The sequence below is a fragment of the Hyperolius riggenbachi genome, chromosome 12 (assembly GCF_040937935.1).
Source record: "Hyperolius riggenbachi isolate aHypRig1 chromosome 12, aHypRig1.pri, whole genome shotgun sequence".
Taxonomy (NCBI): Eukaryota; Metazoa; Chordata; class Amphibia; order Anura; family Hyperoliidae; genus Hyperolius; species Hyperolius riggenbachi.
In genome coordinates this window covers 62,130,399-62,150,352 of record NC_090657.1, presented here as the reverse complement: position 1 = coordinate 62,150,352, position 19,954 = coordinate 62,130,399, and the positions used below count along the sequence as shown (strand labels likewise).

The 19,954-nt window shown below is 46.1% G+C and overlaps 1 protein-coding gene across 3 annotated transcripts in view; it reads right to left on the bottom strand.

The window, feature by feature from the left end:
* CCDC57 (coiled-coil domain containing 57) overlaps positions 1-19,954 on the bottom strand; it is a 131,370-nt gene that overhangs the window by 15,240 nt on the left and 96,176 nt on the right. For all 3 annotated transcript variants that reach the window (XM_068262320.1, XM_068262322.1, XM_068262321.1), the window contains exons 15-19: positions 16,506-16,562; positions 12,677-12,887; positions 11,955-12,079; positions 8,002-8,106; positions 850-1,051 (exon numbers count right to left, since the gene is read on the bottom strand). In XM_068262320.1, coding sequence (XP_068118421.1) covers positions 850-1,051; positions 8,002-8,106; positions 11,955-12,079; positions 12,677-12,887; positions 16,506-16,562 — 700 coding nt within the window. The remainder of the gene's footprint in view (positions 1-849; positions 1,052-8,001; positions 8,107-11,954; positions 12,080-12,676; positions 12,888-16,505; positions 16,563-19,954) is intronic.

The window sequence follows — 19,954 nt, the reverse complement described above, 5'->3', positions numbered from 1 at the left end:
GCTTCCTCCAGCCTCATGCGTACGGATCGCTCCCAGCCCACGGATCGCTCCAGTCCTAAGCCTTCTCCTGCTCCGGTACCAGGTCCCGTAATTTCAGCCAGTCGCGCCCTCTACGTATCTCTCCGGCGACCGAAGTTAAGGGACCCGGTACCGGCGGACAGAGGCAGCGAGGACGGCGGAGTGGGAGTGATCCGTGAGCATGGGGCTAGAGGAAGCCCCAGGTATGTGTAAAACGTTTATATTTGCTCCGTTCTGATACACCTTAAGGCAGTGGCGTCTCTAGGGAGGTGCGGTAGATGCGGACCGCACCAAGCGTCACCAGCAGAGTGGGTGACATTAAGCTCCAGGCTAAGGAAAAGTGGAGTTTGGCTATGTAAATATAGACCAGGCTAGTGTCTGATGTGCTTCTCTTTTCTGGCGCTCCGTATTGAGAGGATAATGGAGTTCAGAGGCCAGCAGGGCCAAGTGGTGATCACCATAACATCCCCCTATTCACCCCTTAGCAAAATTGCCCCCCCCCTTCCTCCTCCAATAGCAAGTGTATCCAGCATGGAACCCCTCCCCCTAAAACAATAATGTGGGCAGTATAACAATCTCTAACCCCAACTCCTCTCTCCCTCTATAGCAAATGGGTCCAGTATAACCCCTTCCTAACCCCATTCTCAACAAATGTCAGTAACAAGTAATATTACTACGAAAAAAATATCATTAGCTTTGTTTAGCCTGGTGAGGTTGGAGGCTCATGGGTAAGAGGGGGCGATACCATGAGTTTTCGCCCCAGGTGACACCAACCCTAGTGACTGCTTTAAGACCAGTAGTTCCTTGTTGGGTTGGTTATGAGTCACCTACCTTGCCGACTTTCCTCCTGGGAACTGATCAGGGATGGACTTGAGCCCATGTCCAGTATCTTCCACACGTCCTGCAGAGAGGCGTCGCCCTCTGTCAGCGAAGCAGCAGAATGCAGGGAGCGGGCGCTGGTCACATGATGCATGCGGGGAGATGGCGTAAGGTTCTCCTTCTGCCGGGGCTTCCGCTCACCAGACAGAGAGGACTGTGAAGGATTACAATGTTCATTATATCAAAAAGGAAAGTTTGCTTACTGATACTTTTTAGTTTCAAAGAATTGATGCAAGAGCTGTGTAAGGCTGGTTGTGACCGATTTAACGTAAATGTACAGTACATACACAAGTAAACCAGCAAATCAGGCCTGGGTTTATGTGGAAAAAAAAACAAAAATCACAAAAAAAAAACCACTGCTTAACCACATCCCCTCCCCAGGACGAGTAACTACGTCCCTGCAAAATGCCACAACTCTGTGCAGGGATGTAGCTACTAGGTCCCCCCCCCACACACACACACACACGCATTCCTGCTTGAAAGCCCCCCTGCTCCTTCCTCCCCGGGCTCATTACTGCTATATCAATGAATGGGAACACAATTCCCATTCATTGATCTAAGTCCTCATGTGAATGGCCGCAGCGTTTATTAGATGGCTCTGCCATTCACAAACCCGTCCAAGCATCAATTTCTCTATACGTGCTAATACTACGCATGGGAAAGTGAGCGTCGAGGACATCTTGTGGCCAAAAAGTAAAATTACATCTACATTTTTTTTGTTCAGTAAAGGACGTTTTTACCTTATTTTTACATGTAAAATTAACCCCTGACCTCCCACACTCTCCGTTCGCTACCAAATTAAAAAAAAATAAAAAAATTCACAAATCAAAAAAAAAAAAAAAACATCATAAATAGTTACCTTAGGGACTGAACTTTTTTGATCTGTATGTAAAGAGGGCACCTTTATTCCTAATAAAATATTGGCGCCATACATTGTACTAGGTAAACATTTTAAATGAGCATATAAAATGTGTGGGTTTTAATAATGGTAGTATGTGTTATTTTAAAACTATAGTGACCAAAAACTGAGAAAATACATTTTTTTTGGTTAAAGGTTACAGGAGCCAAAAAATGTAAATGCTGATCGACTTCAAGGGGCCGGAGGAAGCCCCAGGCAAGTAGATATGTTCCTTGCCGCAGCTCTGCTGGCAGCCAGGGCCTTTAAGCGGCATGGGGGCCCTGGGGCAAAGGTAGCCTGGGGGCCCCATACTCCCCCAGTAAAGTCAGCCCCCCCTGCAGTGACACCTTGTCAGGTGGTGCAGCCCTCCCCCCCCCCCCCAAAGAAAAAAAAAACAAGTAATTTGTGGAAGTGTAGAGCTTGCATGTGTGAGGTTGTTTTAAAGTAGTGGGCCTGCCACAACTCAACTTGCTTTTATTGATGACAGTGCTGTCTTTTCATTGATATTGCGCACCATTCGTAGGATATCCATAATAGCAATAAAAGGTTGTGGCAGGCCCACACACCAAAACAACCTCACACATGCAAGCCCCCCACCCTCCCCCTTCCATTTGTTCTGCTTGGTTCAGGTACTGGGCAATATCACCTGGCATTATAGGAGTCTGGACAAATGAGAGTCTTTGTTGAAAGGTGGGGGTTTGCAATGTGTGAGGTTGTTTTGCTTTATTTGATGACCCCAGGTAAGTAGATCAGCATTTATTTAAGGCTCATGTATCCTTTCTCTCTCGTCGTCCTTGGCCAGCCCGATCCTGTGCTGGGACCCCCAGACAAAAACAAAACAAAAACCATCTCTGTTGCCGCTGTGTGCAGGCGCAGAAGCAGCTTCCCGCGAGGCGCCTGCGCAGTAATGCGGACCAGCTCAGGCTCAGCTATTTCCGCCAAAGCAGGAAGCTGCTGTTGTGCATGCGTGTACACCGACAAGGAGAGCTTTGGGGATCCCAGAGCTGGATTTCCACTACTGCGGAGGACGCAGGTAAGTACCCCCTAGGGCTACTTTTTCACTACAGGTTAACTTTAAAGTGCACCCGAGGACGGCCACCTCGAGGAAGTCCACAGAACCCCTCCACATCTCTGGCAGGGGTGCAGGCTAGCTTGCCAAAGGGAGGGGCAGGGGAGGCGGCGGTACCACGAGGGAAGCCGGCTGGAGGAGAGGCCGATGTCGGAAGCCACCACGCAGGCGCTCACGGGGTGGTGCGGGCCCAGGATCGTCCTCCTCCAGCGCAGAAGTCCCGATGAGAGCAGATTCCGGCCGGCCCACCCTCACCGGGGCTCCGAAGGCCCGGGCGAGAGGGCGAGGGTCCCTGGGCCCCTGGGACGGGAGGCTTCCGACTTTCCCCGAACCCAGCGGCCTGAAGGAGATATATTTTTAGGGAAATACTTCCGTAAAAATGAGGAAGCCTCTAGATGCTGCAGAGGATCCCCATGCCATCCTCTTGACCCCCGCTGCTGCCTGCGGACACCCGGAAGAAATCAGACAAGAGCGTGGCGGATTTCAGATCTAGGCCACAATCTTCATGCACAAGCGCAACTGTACTGCTCCGTGGAATATGGCCTGTGCAGTAAGTCGGAGCCGCTTGTGCACAAACAGCTCCTTGCTACTGCACTGGCTCCACCACGACTGTGCCTGATGAGGAGACCTGGATCTTCAGGAGGGTCTCTGAGCGGCAATAGGGGCGAGGAGGAAATGGGAAGCCTCTTAGGTAAGGCTCCGTTATTGGACCAGAGGTTCACTTGAACGCTTAGCAATCCTCACTATACATTACTGTCACCAAAAGAGTCAACCTGTGCCCTGCCCCTTGCAGTCTGAACAGCAGGATGATGCAATCTGAGCAGCAACAGCAGCCCTGCCCACAAATCCCCAAACTTGACTCCCTGTACTCATTGGGATCAAAATGTAAAGACCAGATTTTTAGCCGTAGAAACCTCATTTAAAGGATACCCGAAGTGACATGTGACATGATGAGATACACATGGGTATGTACAGTGCCTAGCACACAAATAACTAGGCCGTGTTCTTTTTTTTCTTTCTCTGCCTGAAAGAGTTAAATACCAGGTATGTAAGTGGCTGACTCGGTCCTGACTCTGACAGGAAGTGACTACAGTGTGACCCTCACGGATAAGAAATTCCAACAATAAAAAAACGTTCCTAGTAGAAAATGGCTGCTGAGAGCAAGAAAGAGATAAACAGGGGAATTTCTTATCAGTGAGGGTCACACTGTAGTCACTTCCTGTCAGAGTCAGGACCGAGTCAGCCACTTGCATAACTGATATTTAACTCTTTCAGGCAGAGAAAGAAAAAAAGGAACACAGTATAGTTATTAGTGTGCTAGGCACTGTACATACACGTCTATCTCATCATGTCACATGTCACTTCAGATATCCTTTAACAGCTGAAATCTGATTGGTCGCTCTGAGCATTTGCTCCAGTTGTCCTGGCAGTAAAGCCACGTACACACGCTACACTGGACTTAGAAGAGGCATCGGTTATCGGCAACCTTGGCAAAGAATTTAGTTTGTGTAGCGTTGTCCCCGATGCCACCTCTAGCATTGTGCTCCTTACCCACATGCATGGTTTGTGATGCTCCATGTGCAACAATCCAACAGCCCCCCCACCCCTCGCACAGCAACAGAACACATCCCTAGCCTATGGGCTAATGACTCATCTGTGCAGCCTCAGCTCTGCACTGCCACCCTGTGATTGAGCTCAGATCCCTGATGGACAACAGTCCTTAAGCAGGTGTACAAGGCTTAAAATAAACCTGAAGCGAGAGGTATATGGAGGCTGACCTATTTATTTCCAGTTAAACAATACCAGTTGCCTGGCTGTCCTGCTGATCTATTTGGCTGCAGTAGTGTCTGAATAACACCTGAAACAACATGCAGCTAATCTTGTCAGATCGGACAATCATGTCAGAAACACCTGATCTGCTGCATGCTTGTTCAGGGTCTATGGCTAAAAGAATTAGAGGCAGAGGATCAGCAGGGCAGCCAGGCAACTGGTATGGTTTAAAAGGGAATAAATATGGCAGCTTCCATATTCATCTCGCTTCCGTTGTCCTTTAAAGAGGAACTGTAGTGAAAATAACGTAATGAATAAAATTGCTAATTGTTTACAATATCCATTTATAGATGATTTAGTCAGTGTTTGCTCATTGTAAAATATTTCCTCTCCCTGATTTATATTCTGAAATGTATCACTGGTGGTGACATCTTTAGTTCTGCCAGGCGATCTGTACAGAATGTTTGATACTAGAGTTCTACACACAGAGGGAAATATGGCTTACTTGGCAGTTGGAAACAGATGTTCTTTCCCACGCTGCAACGAGGTTCACAGACAGGAAACTGTCAGGACCATGGTTATGACATCACACTGTGGGAGGGGTTTCACCACAATATCAGCCATACAGACCCTCCCGAGAAAAGGTAAAGATTTCTCTTGGGGAAGGAGGTATCAGCTACTGATTGGAATAAAGTTCAATCCTTGGGTTAAAGCTCCTCTTTAAATTCCAACTTTGGCCACAATAACATGAAATCCTGAGCTTTCTAGTGCTGCACCTGTTGTGTATGGAACATCTGTAGGAAAGAAAGAGATGGCGTAGAGAGCAGGATGAGAGCGTATGAGCCTCAGGGGAGGAGCCTCAGGTGGCCCCCTGTCCCCTGTGTCTGTTGTGCTCTAATCTAACCTACTACAACCTATATACACCAGGTCATTCTCTTCTACAAGGTCAGTCTGATAGTTCCTTTACTACAAAAAGGTGCCCATACATTAGGGTTAGATTTTTGGCTTGGTTATCTGGCTGATTCAACTATGATCAAATCTGGCAGATACGGATGTTGCAATATGGCTAAAATCAGTAGAAAGGATCAATCGTCCTGGAAAATCTTGGTTGCAAGGGCTGGATTGAGTTTGCGACGGTAACTGCCTTAGACTGTGACAACCAACAGACCTCAGGCCGGTATCCCTCCAGTTTTATGTGGTCCTCCCCGCTCCCCTCCCAGGCGCATGGTGAGTGCTGTAGGCTCACCTGTCACGCGGGCGCGACCAAAGGCCTCCTCTGGTGTCCAGCATCTTTTTGAACTGCCATGAGCGAGTGCACCATGTGACACTGCCATCACTATATGCACCGGAGTCACATGATACAGCTGCTTGCAGTGTAATTCAAAAAGATCCCGGACACCAGAGGGGTCCAGGAGTGGCGCCGGCGTGACAGTTGAGCATGTAACACCCACCACAGGCCCGGTCAGTGCAGTGTGGGGACAGGCAAGAACTCTCTCTCTGATCTGATCACTGACGAATCATCCTACCAGACTGTGGAGACCACATCCACCACAACACATGCTGTCCCATGGGGCTCGGCGTCTGAGCACCCACATCAGGATGTGCACATGAGGCTATCCATCTACCAGAGCAGCGAACAGCGATTTCATTGAACTAACAAGTACCATTGGAAGCTTCATCTCCAGGCCAGGTGAGATCTGTACCATTAGGGCCTCCTCTGTAGTCGGCAAATGCAGAGCAGAATGCAACACTGTAGTGATGTAAACTGACGGCTGGATGGCAACTGCCTCCACGTTAGACTGTTTACACCAAGCCTACCCTGTGCCAGATCATCCACAAGGCAATCCTAGGCAGTTGCCTAGGGCCAGGTGACTTATCAGAGGTGGGCAAAAACTGCTACCTTGCATACATCCCCATTCCATCTTAATTGAGATGAGAGGGAGGGATCTATCCGATTGTCGATCTGGTGGAAGTAAACCTGAACTCGCACAGGACAGAAGGAAATCATAGAGAAATGCACCCTGTGTGTATTTAGAGAGTTTAGCCTAATGACCCCTCATCTGTGAGTAATCACAACTGTAATTTGATCTCTCAGCTGTGTCGGCTCAGGAATCTCCTCTGCCACAGTAGAGCAGCTAATTTGTACACAAAGGATGTTAACCCTGGGTCTGCTTCCATGAAAGCAGGAAGTAGACACGCTGTAGATTTATTACATGATTTGTATCAGCTGTAACAAAGAAATGTTTTAATTTAAAAGTTATTATGCTGTTTATCATTTAGAGCAGAGAGGAAGTTCTGAGCTCAGGTCTGCTGTAAATATTCAAGTAGATTTTTTTTTAACTCCTTTCTGGCACTGAAAGTTTCACAGTCAAGACTGATAAAGGGCTAACCACACTTCCTCCCAGCACCCCGCCGTCTCTCTTCCTCAGTTTGGACAGTTCTCATAGTACAGTAAGCTGAGGGGGAGTAAGACCGCAACAAAGGGAGACTCCTCTGTGGATAGACGGTAGGCGTGGCTTGCAGAGCTACATTCTCACAGACATGACAATGGAGAAGGGGGGTAATAGGTCATGGAGGGAGTCACAGCGCTGTTTGCATCCTTTTACAGTCGGATACTAGAATATTGCAAGCGGAGTATATTTCCATTCCTTGTACATGATTACATAATAAAAAGGGGGCCATAAACTCTCCTGGCCCCTCACCAAGGAATGCCAAGGTCTGTGGGACAGGGGTTGTCAGAATGCAGATCTGTATTCATACAGTTCTGGACTGGGAAGTATACGGGGCATGGGGCACCCCTGACACAACCGCCACAGTCATTTCAGGCAGACATTCGGGATCTGTGCCAAGAGGGGCAGAGGCGGCCCTGAAGTCTCCCACCAAACCGGCCCACAATGGGCTCCTGTGAGCTGGCGGCCCTCCAGTGGTGAGAGACTGAGGCTGGGGACATTTCATGAATGCTAAAACCAGCACAGGGTGACATCCACACATACAGACAAACCGGGCCTAATTCATGAAAGGGAACCCGAGGCGAGAACGATATGGAGGCTGGCATACAGTATTTATTTCCTTTTAAACAATGCAGATTGCCTGGCTGTCATGCTGCTCCTCTACCTCTAATACTTTTAGCCATAGACCCCGAACAAGCATGCAGATCAGGTGCTCTGACTCCAGTTTGACTAGATTAGCCACATGCTTGTTTCAGGGTTGTGACTCAGACACTACTGATGCAACAGTACCCTGGGGGGGCATTAACTTGGGGGGGGGGGGGGGGGGAGACCTGGGGGCCCCCATGGAAGTATCGGCCTTGTATATATTGTGAGGCCTTGAGGCACAGTCTGCCCCCTGTATAATGGCCTATAATTACCTGCACGCCAGAGCTGTCACTTTGCTGCTGGGATTTGCCTCTCATGCTGGCTGCATCCTTCATAGGCACTCGGGGGGTCTTCTGGTACTGAGCAAACTGCAGCTCCTGTGGAAGAGGAAAAGCGGTAACAGCAATATAATCCTAGTGCATTCAAAGAGGTTAACACCTCAGTTCATCTTGCAAGATTGTTTATTGCTACACCAGGTGATTGGGGGGCTGTGTCACTCTCTCATACAATTTATATATTTGATGCAGCTGTTCCAGCGGAATTCCCTTTGGAAGAGTCAGTTGGATGACCTGCAGATCTGTGGGGGACATCTATCAACAGTGTTTGAGACAAAATATTGGTAGGTTTTAAATGGGTGCAGAACTGTCTCAGGAATGTTAAGAAATCACTAGATGTAAAATAGGAGCAGTTAGGAAGGTCCCTCAGACAGTGCAGTGTATGAGGGGAATTGCAGTTGCTGAGGTAACAAACACACCTGCTGTATTGATAGCAGCAGGCTCTGAGGAGGAATTCAGCAGGGGGGAGGAGCACCTTACAAACCATGTCTAGTTTGCACTCTGCACTATCTTTAGAACAGTTTAAGAAGAAAAAACTGTCGGCAATGCTTTGATAAATATGGCCCAGAGTGTATAGACTTACCAGCAGAGGCATCACCTGACTCCACCCACCTCCTCCCTCTGCTCCCACCTGAGGGTGGAGTCCACTCTATGTACACAAGAAAAGGCTGGCTGGGGCCTCCTCCCAGCTCCTCCCGACTGATGGGATACAGGCAGGGCTTTGGAGTCGGTACAAAAATCCACCGAGTGATGTGCAGGTACTCTGCAGGAGAATGAGGCGATTCTTCCTCCATTACACATTCTTCATGCACAATCTGAACCAGGTTTATGGGTGATAGACAACACCTCTGTGTTCAATGTGCACAACATTCTCAGTGGATTCCCTGCAGCTCTGTGGGGAGTGCATATGTAGAGTATAGTACTACTGTGTAACAAAGTAAACCTGAGACAGATGAAATTAAAGTTTTATACATACCTGGGGCTTCCTCCAGCCCCCTTCAGGCTAATCAGTCCCTCGATGTCCTCCTCCGCCACCTGGATCTTCTGCTATGAGTCCAGGTACTTGAGCCAGTCTGGTGTAGTTTGCATGCACACACTCCGCCGCTGGGAGCGTACTACACCTGCGCAGCACTATTGCGCAGGTGCAGAATGTTCCTGGCTGTGGGAGCGGCATGTGGCTGGACTGCGCTGATTGGCTGAATTACCAGGACTCATAGCAGAAGATCCAGGTGGCGGAGGACGACAGCGACTGGATTAGCCTGAAGGGTGCTGGAAGAAGCCCCAGGCATGTATAAAACTTTTCTTTTCATCCGTTTCAGGTACCCTTTAATTCGTAGTCACCAAACCAAATTATAACAACATATCAAATTATTTGATTTAATGAGCAAAAAGTGCATACATTCGCATAAATCGGCATCAACGCAGAATTATTTCCATCTCATTGACCATCTCTATTAGTGACACGGCTACTCTTTATTCTTACAGCATAGATGTTATTTAGTATATATAAGAGATTCCTGTGTATACATCATATATACTGTACAGTCACAATCAGACATGTATATCTGACTTTAAAAATACAGGGACTGCTTTATTGAAGCAGCACAAGTAATTATTTTGATTGGTTTATTTCATTTTTGTGGACTAGGCACAGCTATTACTGTATATATACATTATTTATAACTATTATCTGAGAAATAGAACATTTTATCATATTTTCTATTTTAATTACAGTTTACCGTAAATTCATTAGGAGTCGGAGTCGGGGCATTTTTTTCCTGACTCCAACTCCAGGACTTCGACTCCACAGCCCTGGATACAGGGAGGAGGCTGGACAGCTCACAGACTGCTATGCAAGCAAGAGATTCCCCACAATGGTAACCAGGGTCAAATCAACTGCTTAAAAAATAACCCTCTAAAAACAAAATCCCTCCAGGTTTCATTATTGCTAGTCATTAATATTCTGACAAGCAGATAGAATTGGATTTCCTGTACAGATGAATTGATGTCCAAAATGATCGTGATCAATCATTTCAGCTGTCAAAACTGTAATGTCACAAACACTGGTTCACACAACAGCTGGCGGGGGGGTGTAGAACTGTGCACCCGATTGGCTGGCAGGCGTCTGCTGACCAGATAAAAGTAGGAAATTGCTAGAGCTGGGACTGAGCAATTGTATGTGTTGCAGTCAGCATTCAGTATAAAGGCAGTGGGGGTGAATTCCCTGGTGGTGTCAGTTCCGGGGCCAACCCGCACTCCCCTCTAGGTATCGCATGGTGGTTTGGGGGCCCCGGACCCGGCCAGTGAGAGAGTCCGGGGGCCCCAGCTGTCGTGTGAACCAGTTTTTGTGGTTTTACATTCTTTTCTTTTTTGCAGCTTCCAGGAGGTGAGAGGGGAGTGGTTAGGGAGAGACCCTCGTAGGATTGATGCCTGCACGGGGCGGTCCTGCTAGTGACAATCTATGATTACCTCTGACCAAAAGCCTCCCACCTGAATGCTGCCCCAAAAGCCTCCCACCTGAATGCTGCCCAATTTATGCAATTCCTGCTAGATTTGGTACGGCAGGCAAAGGGTGTATAACTGTGCACCTGATTGGCTGACAGTCACCTGCTGACCAGATAAAGGTAGGAAATTGCTAGAGGTGGGAGTGAGCAATTGTGTGTGTTACAAAACTGTAATGTCCTTAGACACTAGAGATAAGGATTCTGGTTGAGAATGCTTCAGAACAGAACTCTATTTTAAACAGATGGGCACCGCAGCAATGGGAGAGAACTCACCCTTGTGGCTGCCTCTTTGTAATGCCCTCCAAGTGGCACAACTGGAAGTAGCTGGAGTGCTGAAACACAACGTGGAGGGCAGTGCACAGAGGCGGCACAAGGGTGAATTGCCTCCCCCCCCCCCACCGCGGTGCACATTAGTTTAAATTTGAGTTCAATACCAAACATTCAGATCCCTAGTAGAGGACCATCGGTAAAACATCCAGATCCTGCACTGTAAAGCTATTACTGTGGCAATGAAGGTGGTAGGGTTAATCACTAATCCTCTCGTACATAATTCATTGGATGTCAGAAACTCTGCCCCTTCCATTGGCAAGACAATCACGGCCACCCCCACAAGTCTTCCGATACTCTACGGCCACTCCCACCGTAATGCCCACCCCTAGCTCAGCAGTCACCAATAAGGCTGCTGCCACAGAGCTGGAGGCGGGTTGCAGCAAATAGTTGGGGGCGGCCACAGCTTCAGAAGACTTTTGAAAATACCCCCATGGCAGTTTTGCCGTGGAGAGGGAGTTTCTGATTACAGGTGAACAGGTGAGTGATTAACCCTACCACCCACTGAACAGAAATAATCACTCACGTATTCAGACACTGCACCCCCTCTTTAAAATCGTCACGTAGGTATTTTCTAAAGTATTTTGAAACAATTAATTGGCCTAATTTTAAGCTGTCTAAAGGTGTCCACACACTATGCAATCTGTCTATGTACTATATAACACCAATAGTGCAATAAACAGAGGCGCCAGTAGGATAAAAATTGTTAAAAAAAGGTTTAAAAGTAGGAGGCAGTGGTGGACATACATCCTCAATGTTGACACAAAAAACAGCCTTGGTATTATATCAATACATTTTATTTACATACTCCTGGGTTTAACAACGCGTTTCGCAGGCATGTCCCTGCTTCATCAGGCAATAAGGATGGAATATATAGTAATGTAGGTCTAAGTCTGAGCCAAGTGCCTCTGACAACACCAATAGATTTACTGTGATTGTGCAGTCAGATTGCATAGTGTGTGGCCACCTTAATATTTACATTCAATCTGCATGCAGATTCCTTGCCTCCCATGGCCCATCTCTATTCTCCGAGAATCTGATTGGCTGCTCACAGATTACCTGTGATGTCAGCTGGTACTGGAGACTCTCCAAAGCTGAAAGTCGGTTCTCTGGCTCCGGAGCCGCTGGGAGCCTGGAAGGCGGGGTTGAGGTGGCTGTTTGTCTGGAAGCTTGCAGTGTATTTGCTAAAAAAAATAAAATAAAAATAAAACAAGATAGATATCCTACAAGTAATCCACATAATGCAGTTAAAGGGGAACTTCAGCCTAAACAAACATACTGTCATTATGTTACATTAGTTATGTTAATTAAAATAGGTAATATAATCTCTTACCCACCCGGTTTTAAAATAACAGGCAAATGTTTGTGATTTCATGGGGGCGGCCACCTTTTTGGTTGAAAGGAGGTGACAGGGAGCATGAGACACAGTTCCAACTGTCCTGATCACGCCTCCCAGCTGCGCACGTTAGGCAACGAGAACATCATCATTAGAAATCCCACCATGCTTTGCACAGCATCAGGGGAAAAATGCTCTGGCAGATTTATTTGATGGGGCGGAGCTTAGCTTCTGTGCAGCTAAAAATGAGGCTTGGGTAAGATAAATAAAGTTTTGATGCTGTGAAACTGCTAAAGAAACACCAAGCCTTTTCAGTGCTGCTGAGTAGATTTTTAGTCTGGAGGTTCACTGTAAGGTACCCATTAAGTGTAAGTAGAATAGTGGAGTGAATACCCTACCCCTCTACACATAACCCCACGTCCCATCTCAGCCATGAGATCTTCACCTTCTGTTGATGCTAGCTCCGCCCGCAGCCGGTTCCCCATGTCAATCAGCTGCTGCTTCTCCACACTCAGTTGAGAAATCTTCTTCACGGCTTCTTTCAGTTTGTTCCGCAGTATATAAGCATTGGCTGGGACGCCACCTGATGCAGTAAGGGCAGACAGCTGCTGGCGGAGGGACAGGGCCTCTTCACGGAGATGTTTGATAGTTTCACTCTACAAGTTAAAAAAAAATACAAATGACTGACGTCGTAATGACATTACATTAAGAATAACTGTCTTTAATCCTTTATTCCTGGGCCCCATTATTATGGATTGGAAACCTAGCTAAACTCACACTGCTGTTTATCCGGTTTCTGATGAGGCAAAGAAGGGTCAGCAGTTCTGCTTGGATTTTATAGTTGTCTAGGTTCATAGTGAGGACATTTTCACTTGCTTCCTGATGCTCGAAGAGGAACAAAGGACATTAACCACAATAGGGAGTATTTTTCCTTCTAGGTGGGTTTGAACCTCTGTTGGAGCTTGTGAACCTGTTGGGGAAGTTTCTTTTACGGTAATGCCTATCCTGCTCATGAATCTCACGAAAGTAGGAAATTAGATAAAAGCTCACCGTTTGGGTCAAAGGATTGTTCCCCAATACCGTTAAATATACTCTGTGTGTGTCTTTCTCCCTCTGGTGTATGTCTCTCCCTCTGCTGTTGTGTTTCTCTCTATGCTGTGTGCATTTCTGCCACTCAAATCAAATATAGCTTTATTGACATGGCCAAGAGACAGGCATTTCCAAGGCAAGGAGAAATGGGGGACACGAATGGGGGCAAGTCCTGGGGGCGGAATTGAGGTATAATGGGTAAGCAGTCCATAGACATTTTTAGGTTTACAGTTCATTTATGCTCCTCTAGGGCTGTGGCATGCTGTGACATAGGGTGGATTCCTCTTCTCCTAGTAGAATGTAGAGTTTTCTCTTACTTTCTAATGTGTGAAAGTCTGGAAATAGTTCCATCAATATCTTGAAGAAGGTTTCCCCGGTTGCAGTATATTTGGGGCAATGCAGCAGGAAGTGATTCTCATCCTCGAGGGTTTCCTTCTGCTCCCAATGTTTGCATAGTCTCTCCTCCCTGGGTTTGTACATTTGTCTGTGTCTCTTATGCTGGGCATACACGGCTCGATGCTCCCTTATCAATCGAGCCGCTGATGGCTCGATTGATAATATCCGCCGTGTCCGATCACCGCGGGGATCGATTCCGCACTCGATCCTCGCAGGCGGACAATAGCGGCGAATCGAGCGGGTGATAAGAAGCGCCGGCGGGGACGAGCGGGAATCGATCCGTGCGGATGAGCAGGGACACGGCGGGGGTCGATTAGCCGCCTGATCGACCCATGTATGCCCAGCATCAGACTCGATTTCCAAGTTGTGAGCACTCAGTCTGTAGATGCTCAGGTTTTGCCTGCCTGCCTCTCTCTCTCTCTCTCTCTCTCTCTCTCTCTCTCTCTCTCTCTCTCTCTCTCTCTCTCTCTCTCTCTCTCTCTCTCTCTCTCGAGAGAGAGAGAGAGAGAGAGAGAGAGAGAGAGAGAGAGTTTTGGAGCTTTCCAGGTATGGGGCCTTTTTATATTCTCTCTGTAGGGACTGGTATATAGTTAGCTTTTATTTCACTCCTCCTTTTAATCGACATAATCCTCATTGCTCCTGGCTGTAGTGTGCTTTATCAGGGCTCTTGATAGGACCTGTGGATCTGGGTTTGAGGGAGCAGAAAGTTGACCACTTCTTTCAGGGCACATGGCTTTTCTTGGTCTTCATTGTTTATCATGGCTTTGTAGTGGGGCAAGTCGGGCCTGCTGCTCTGTAGGTGGGCACAGTAGGACAACATTCTCTTCTGTATCTCAAGCAGTAATGGGAATCTACGCAGCTCGGCAGGCCATATTTGAGGTACTCCGATGGACATGGAGGAGGGGTTTGCTGAATCCCAGGTGGAATATTTCTGTTGGGCTAAATTCCCATTTTGACTGATCTGGGTAAGTGGTGGGGCCCCATACTTCACTTCTGTTGAGTAGGACTGGGGTGATGACACGGCCAAAGACTTTCAGCCAGACTTTTACTAGTGGTTTGAGGTGGTACAGTTCTTTCCTGATGGCATAAAACACTGGACCAGGAAGTACGCACCAACTACGGAGTGAACGGCACAAGACGGGCAAAGAGTAACGTGGCCACCGACGAGCCTTATCCGGAGAGGCACGGGGGGGAGCCCGTTAAACTCTAAGCGCTGTTATCCTGCACGAGTCTGTAAGTGCAATTTTAAATAAAGGTCTTTTTTATCTATACGGAATCACGCTATGTGAGGTCTTTCCTCTCTTCTGAGCCAACTGCATATAGGAGCAGCAGCATCTGGATACACATTGAAGCCAACAGCACCTAAGAACAGCAGCGTCTGGAAAAGCACAGGAGGAACAACTTCTGATCACCGGCCACCCAACAGGAGACAACCAGACAACATTGAGCGATCTCTGACCAATCTCGCAGTGGTCACACAGGCGGGGTGAGTGTAACTCCATTGGGAGTGAAGTGACTTAATCTTACAAGCGGAGCGCTGTCTATTTACAATCTAATGTGTGTCTCTGTTGCTCCCTAGATCTTTTGTGTGCGTTGCGCTCGTGTGTGTGTGTCTGTGTGTGTCTCTGTTGCTCTCTCCATCTCCTTGGAGTGTTTTGTGGGTAACAGTAAAAAAGGGCGCAGGAGGCTAGTGGACAAATCGGGCGCCGCCATTCACTCCCATAATAAATATCGTTTAATGGGCGCCCGATAGGAAAAAAGGGCGCCGGAGAAAAATAACGTTTTAAAAGCTGCGCCCGGAGACTTAATGTTTTATTACTGCTTCTCATGATTACACATTATTTAATGATTTATACATTTTTTAATATTATTTTTAAACGAAAAACAGTACAATATTTTTTTCAAACATTATTTTTAAACGAAAAACAGTACAATTTTTTTTTTTTACATTATTTTTAAACGAAAAAAAAAACGCATAATATGTTTTTGAAACGTTATTAATGCTTATCACAGGGGGGTCTTAGGTTTAGGTACCAACAGGGGGGTCTTAGGTTTAGGCACCAACAGGGGGGTCTTAGGTTTAGGCACCAACAGGGGGGTCTTAGGTTTAGGCACCAACAGGGGGGTCTTAGGTTTAGGCACCAACAGGGGGGTCTTAGGTTTAGGCACCACCAGGGGGGTCTTAGGTTTAGGCACCACCAGGGGGGTCTTAGGTTTAGGCACCACCAGGGGGGTCTTAGGTTTAGGCACCAACAGGGGGTCTTAGGTTTAGGCACCAACAGGGGGGTCTTAGGTTTAGGCACCAACAGGGGGGTCTTAGGTTTAGGCACCAACAGGGGGGGGTCTTAGGTTTAGGCATAAACAGGGGGGTCTAGGGGTTAGGGGTAGGTACAGGGAGGGTTACTTAGTAATTTTTTTTAAACGTTATTATACGTTTCACTATTTAAACGAAAGATTAACGTTTTTACAATTGCCGATTTAATGCACATTATTTAATGATTTATAACTTTATAAAACATTAATTTTAAACGAAATACAGTACAATACATTTTTAAACATTATCCATGCTTATCGTTTAAAACCCCGCGCCCTTTTTTCCCAGCGCCCCTTTTTAACGTACGCTGTTTTGTGTGTCTGTTTTTCTATCGTGTGTTGCTCTGTCCATCTCTCCGGTGTGTTGTGTGTCTCTGCTCGTGTGTGTGTGTGTGTGTGTGTGTGTGTGTCTCTCCATCTCTCTGGTGTGTTGTGTGTGACACAGTTTTCCATAGGTTCATAAGATAAACACATACCTCACTGAGCACCACAGGGGCCCGCTGGCTGGCCAGCTCCAATTTTAGCGCACAAACCTGCAGGCAGTCAAAGCACAAAGGTAAGGATTATTTTTTCCAAGAAAGCCTCATTATAAGAAAATATCAATACACAATCATTTTACTGGAAAGTGTTGCTTATTAGAAAATACAGCTCCTCTCCCAGAGAGTTATTGTTTATTTGTTTGTATGCATGCAGAGCTGCAGATGGAGCTAATTCACTATACAGTATGAGCATTAATATCTGCAACTAGAGATATACCTACTGGCAGCATTATTATCTGCAACAAGAGAGACACCTACTGGCCACAGGTGGGATTGTCTGATAAGAATAATGTAGGGCTACCAAGTATCAATTTTACTGTAGGAGGGCTACTATGTATCAGTTCACCAAGCATGAGAATAACTGTTGCCCCAAAAAGGTCTTCATTAGCTTTTTTTCTGCATTCCAGTGAATTTTGTCTTTGGAAATAACCAATAATTTTTTAAGAGGAAGCACATTTGCTTGAATTCCTATACTTTTATATATATATATGTATTATAATACTTATGCACAAAAGCAAATATGATAACCATATTGCATATAAAAAGTAGGAAAACATGTTTTTATTGAATATTATATCAGGGTTTTATACTGCTTAGACACTGTGCCTTTTATGTATGCCGCATACCTCTTCCCACCTCTTGTCCCCCCCCCCCCCCATTCCTGTAGATTGTAAGCTTGCAAGGGCAGGGCTCTCTGACCCTTCTGTGTCTTGGATTTTTTAGTTCTTTTCCTAGCTTGGACTCGGTTATACATTTTATTCATCATGTTACGTCTGTCATTGTAACCACCAGTTCTGTATTTTGTACCAGTGTCCATACTTGATGTATATCATTGTCTGTATCATTATGTACCCCTTGTTTGTTTCCTACTTTGTACAGCGCCACGGAATATGTTGCCGCTTTATAAATCAATAATAATATTAATTATACTGTTGCTGGATAGACGTGTCCAGACTACTCCCCCAATCCCATCATCCCCCATGTGAGGTAGTCAGAGAGGGGCACAAGCCAGTCTTTGCCTGTTGGCGCGGATCACCTGACCCAGTCCACTTCCTCCCTGTGGTAGTAAGAGATTAAAGGCGGCTCATACACAAGTCGATTTACCACCAGATTGGCCATTAGATTGATCCCATTCTGATCGAATCGGAGAGGGGTTAATTGCCTGTCTACACACTGCAGACAAATTTCCAGTAGATTTCAATGACTGGACAGGGGTCCGTTGATCATCAGGAAATCAAGCCCTGTTATTGCCACGCACCTGTTCAAGCCCTTTGTGACAAGATTTTTCAGCGTGCTCAACCAATCCTTTTGACCAATTTAGCCAGAAAATCGGACATTATTAAGGTGGCCACTAGCGATCCAATTTCTAGCGAAAAATTGTTTGAGCAATCAGATAATTCTGATCAGAAGGGAAAAATCGTAATTCATTGTTCACTACACCATCAAGGAACTAATTTTTGCTTCCTAATCATCAAAACCGACAAGAAAATCCAAATTTTGGTTCAATAAAAATCCAAATCGGACCACTGTTTTTATAATCGTTCTTAATCAATTGTGCCCATCAGAGATTAATTACAACAATCCGATCAGAATTATCTGATCACTCTAACAATTTTTCGCTACAAATTGGACCGTTGGTGGCCACCTATATTTTTATGGAATTGATTAGATAGTAATTTCGAAAAACGAGTAATGTATGGGCACCTCATTTCTTTTTAGACAGCACAGCAACATCTCCGCATGATAAGAATGTACTGTAACTGCAATGCTGGCCACTAAGAGTTAAAGTGGATCCGAGATAAACTTTTACTCATTGCATAATTATGTTCCTTTCATATAGTTTATAGGGCCTTCCTCAAGCCAAATACTTTTTTTGTTTCAATACTCTAATTCCCTATAAACTAAACAAGCCTCGCCCACAGCTTCTCCAGTGCCTTGGCTCTCAGCTCCCATAAGCCCTTGCTACTAAGGCTCACAGTCTGGGCAGGAGGAGGAGAAGGAGGTTACTAGCAAGAGATTTCAGAGGCAGAGGGGAGGAGGAGAGGGGGGGGGGGTGAGGTTTTCACTGGCTGAGGGGTGGAGATGCAGAGCAGCTTGCCTGTGTAATGTGACAAACAGAACATGGCCGCTCTCATTGTATCACAGTAATAAATAATCATAAACTGTTGAAGCTGTATGCAGCTAGATTTGCTGTGTGAACTATCTAAACTTTAGATAAGATATATAGACAAGTTACTTGTTATAGTTAGTTTTTCATCTCTGATCCCCTTTAAAGGTAGTCATGTATCGCACTTAAAAGGAACCTAAACTGAGGATGATATGGATTATTCCTTTTAAAATAATACCAGTTCCCTGACTCTCCTGCTGGTCCTGTGTCTAATACTTTTAGCCACAGCCTCTTAACAAGCATACAGATAAGGTGCTCTGACTGAAGTCAGACTGGATTAGCTGCATACTTGTTTCTGGTGTGACTCAGCCACTACTGCAACCAATAGACAAACCGAGCTGCCAGGCAACTGGTATTGGTTAAAATAAAACATCCATATCCCGCTCAGTTAAGGTTCCCTTTAAAGGACAACTGAAGCAAGAGGTATATGGAAGTGGCCATATTTATTTCCTTTTAAGCAATACCAGTTGCCTGGCAGCCCTGCTGATCCTCTGCCTGTAATACTTTTAGTCATAGACCCGGAACAAGCATGCAGCAGATCAGGTGTTTCTGACTTTATTGTCAGATCTGACAAGATTAGCTGCATGCTTGTTTCTGGTGTGATTCAGTTGCCATTGCAGGCAAATAGATAAGCAGGGCTGCCAGGCAACTGGTATAGTTTAAAAGGAAATAAATATGGCAGCCTTTATATGCCTCTCACTTCAGTTGCCCTTTAAAAAATCCATACATGTATGCCTACCTTTGCTCTCTGAGCAGCAGAGGGAGAAGGTGGGCGGGGTAGATGTGCCCTCAGTGAGATCTGCTGTCTAGCTGGGGAACGCCCACTCTCCTGGCAGCTACAAGCTACTCCGAATGGGTCATAGGTCACAGAACTGACTTTCCCTAAGGGAATTTTTCTGGAACAGCTGTATCAAATAGAAATCTTGTGTAAGCAATGGCATACTCCCTATTCACCTCTACTAACAATGAAGAATCCAGAATGTAGTACTTAAGTGAACTTCTAAGACCTGGGTGTCAGATTAGAGACCCAATAACAGTGTGCAATGCCGATTGCTCGTAGCAAGCAAACAGGAAGTGCAAGAATGAGTGGAACACTAGCCGCTACTTGTTTTACTTATTTTATGAATACTCAGGTGGTCTTTTAATGCCTTTTACACTTGCAGGTAATTCCTGAGTTCCATTACCCTATTTTACCGTGAGGGGCCACAAAAGCCCATGG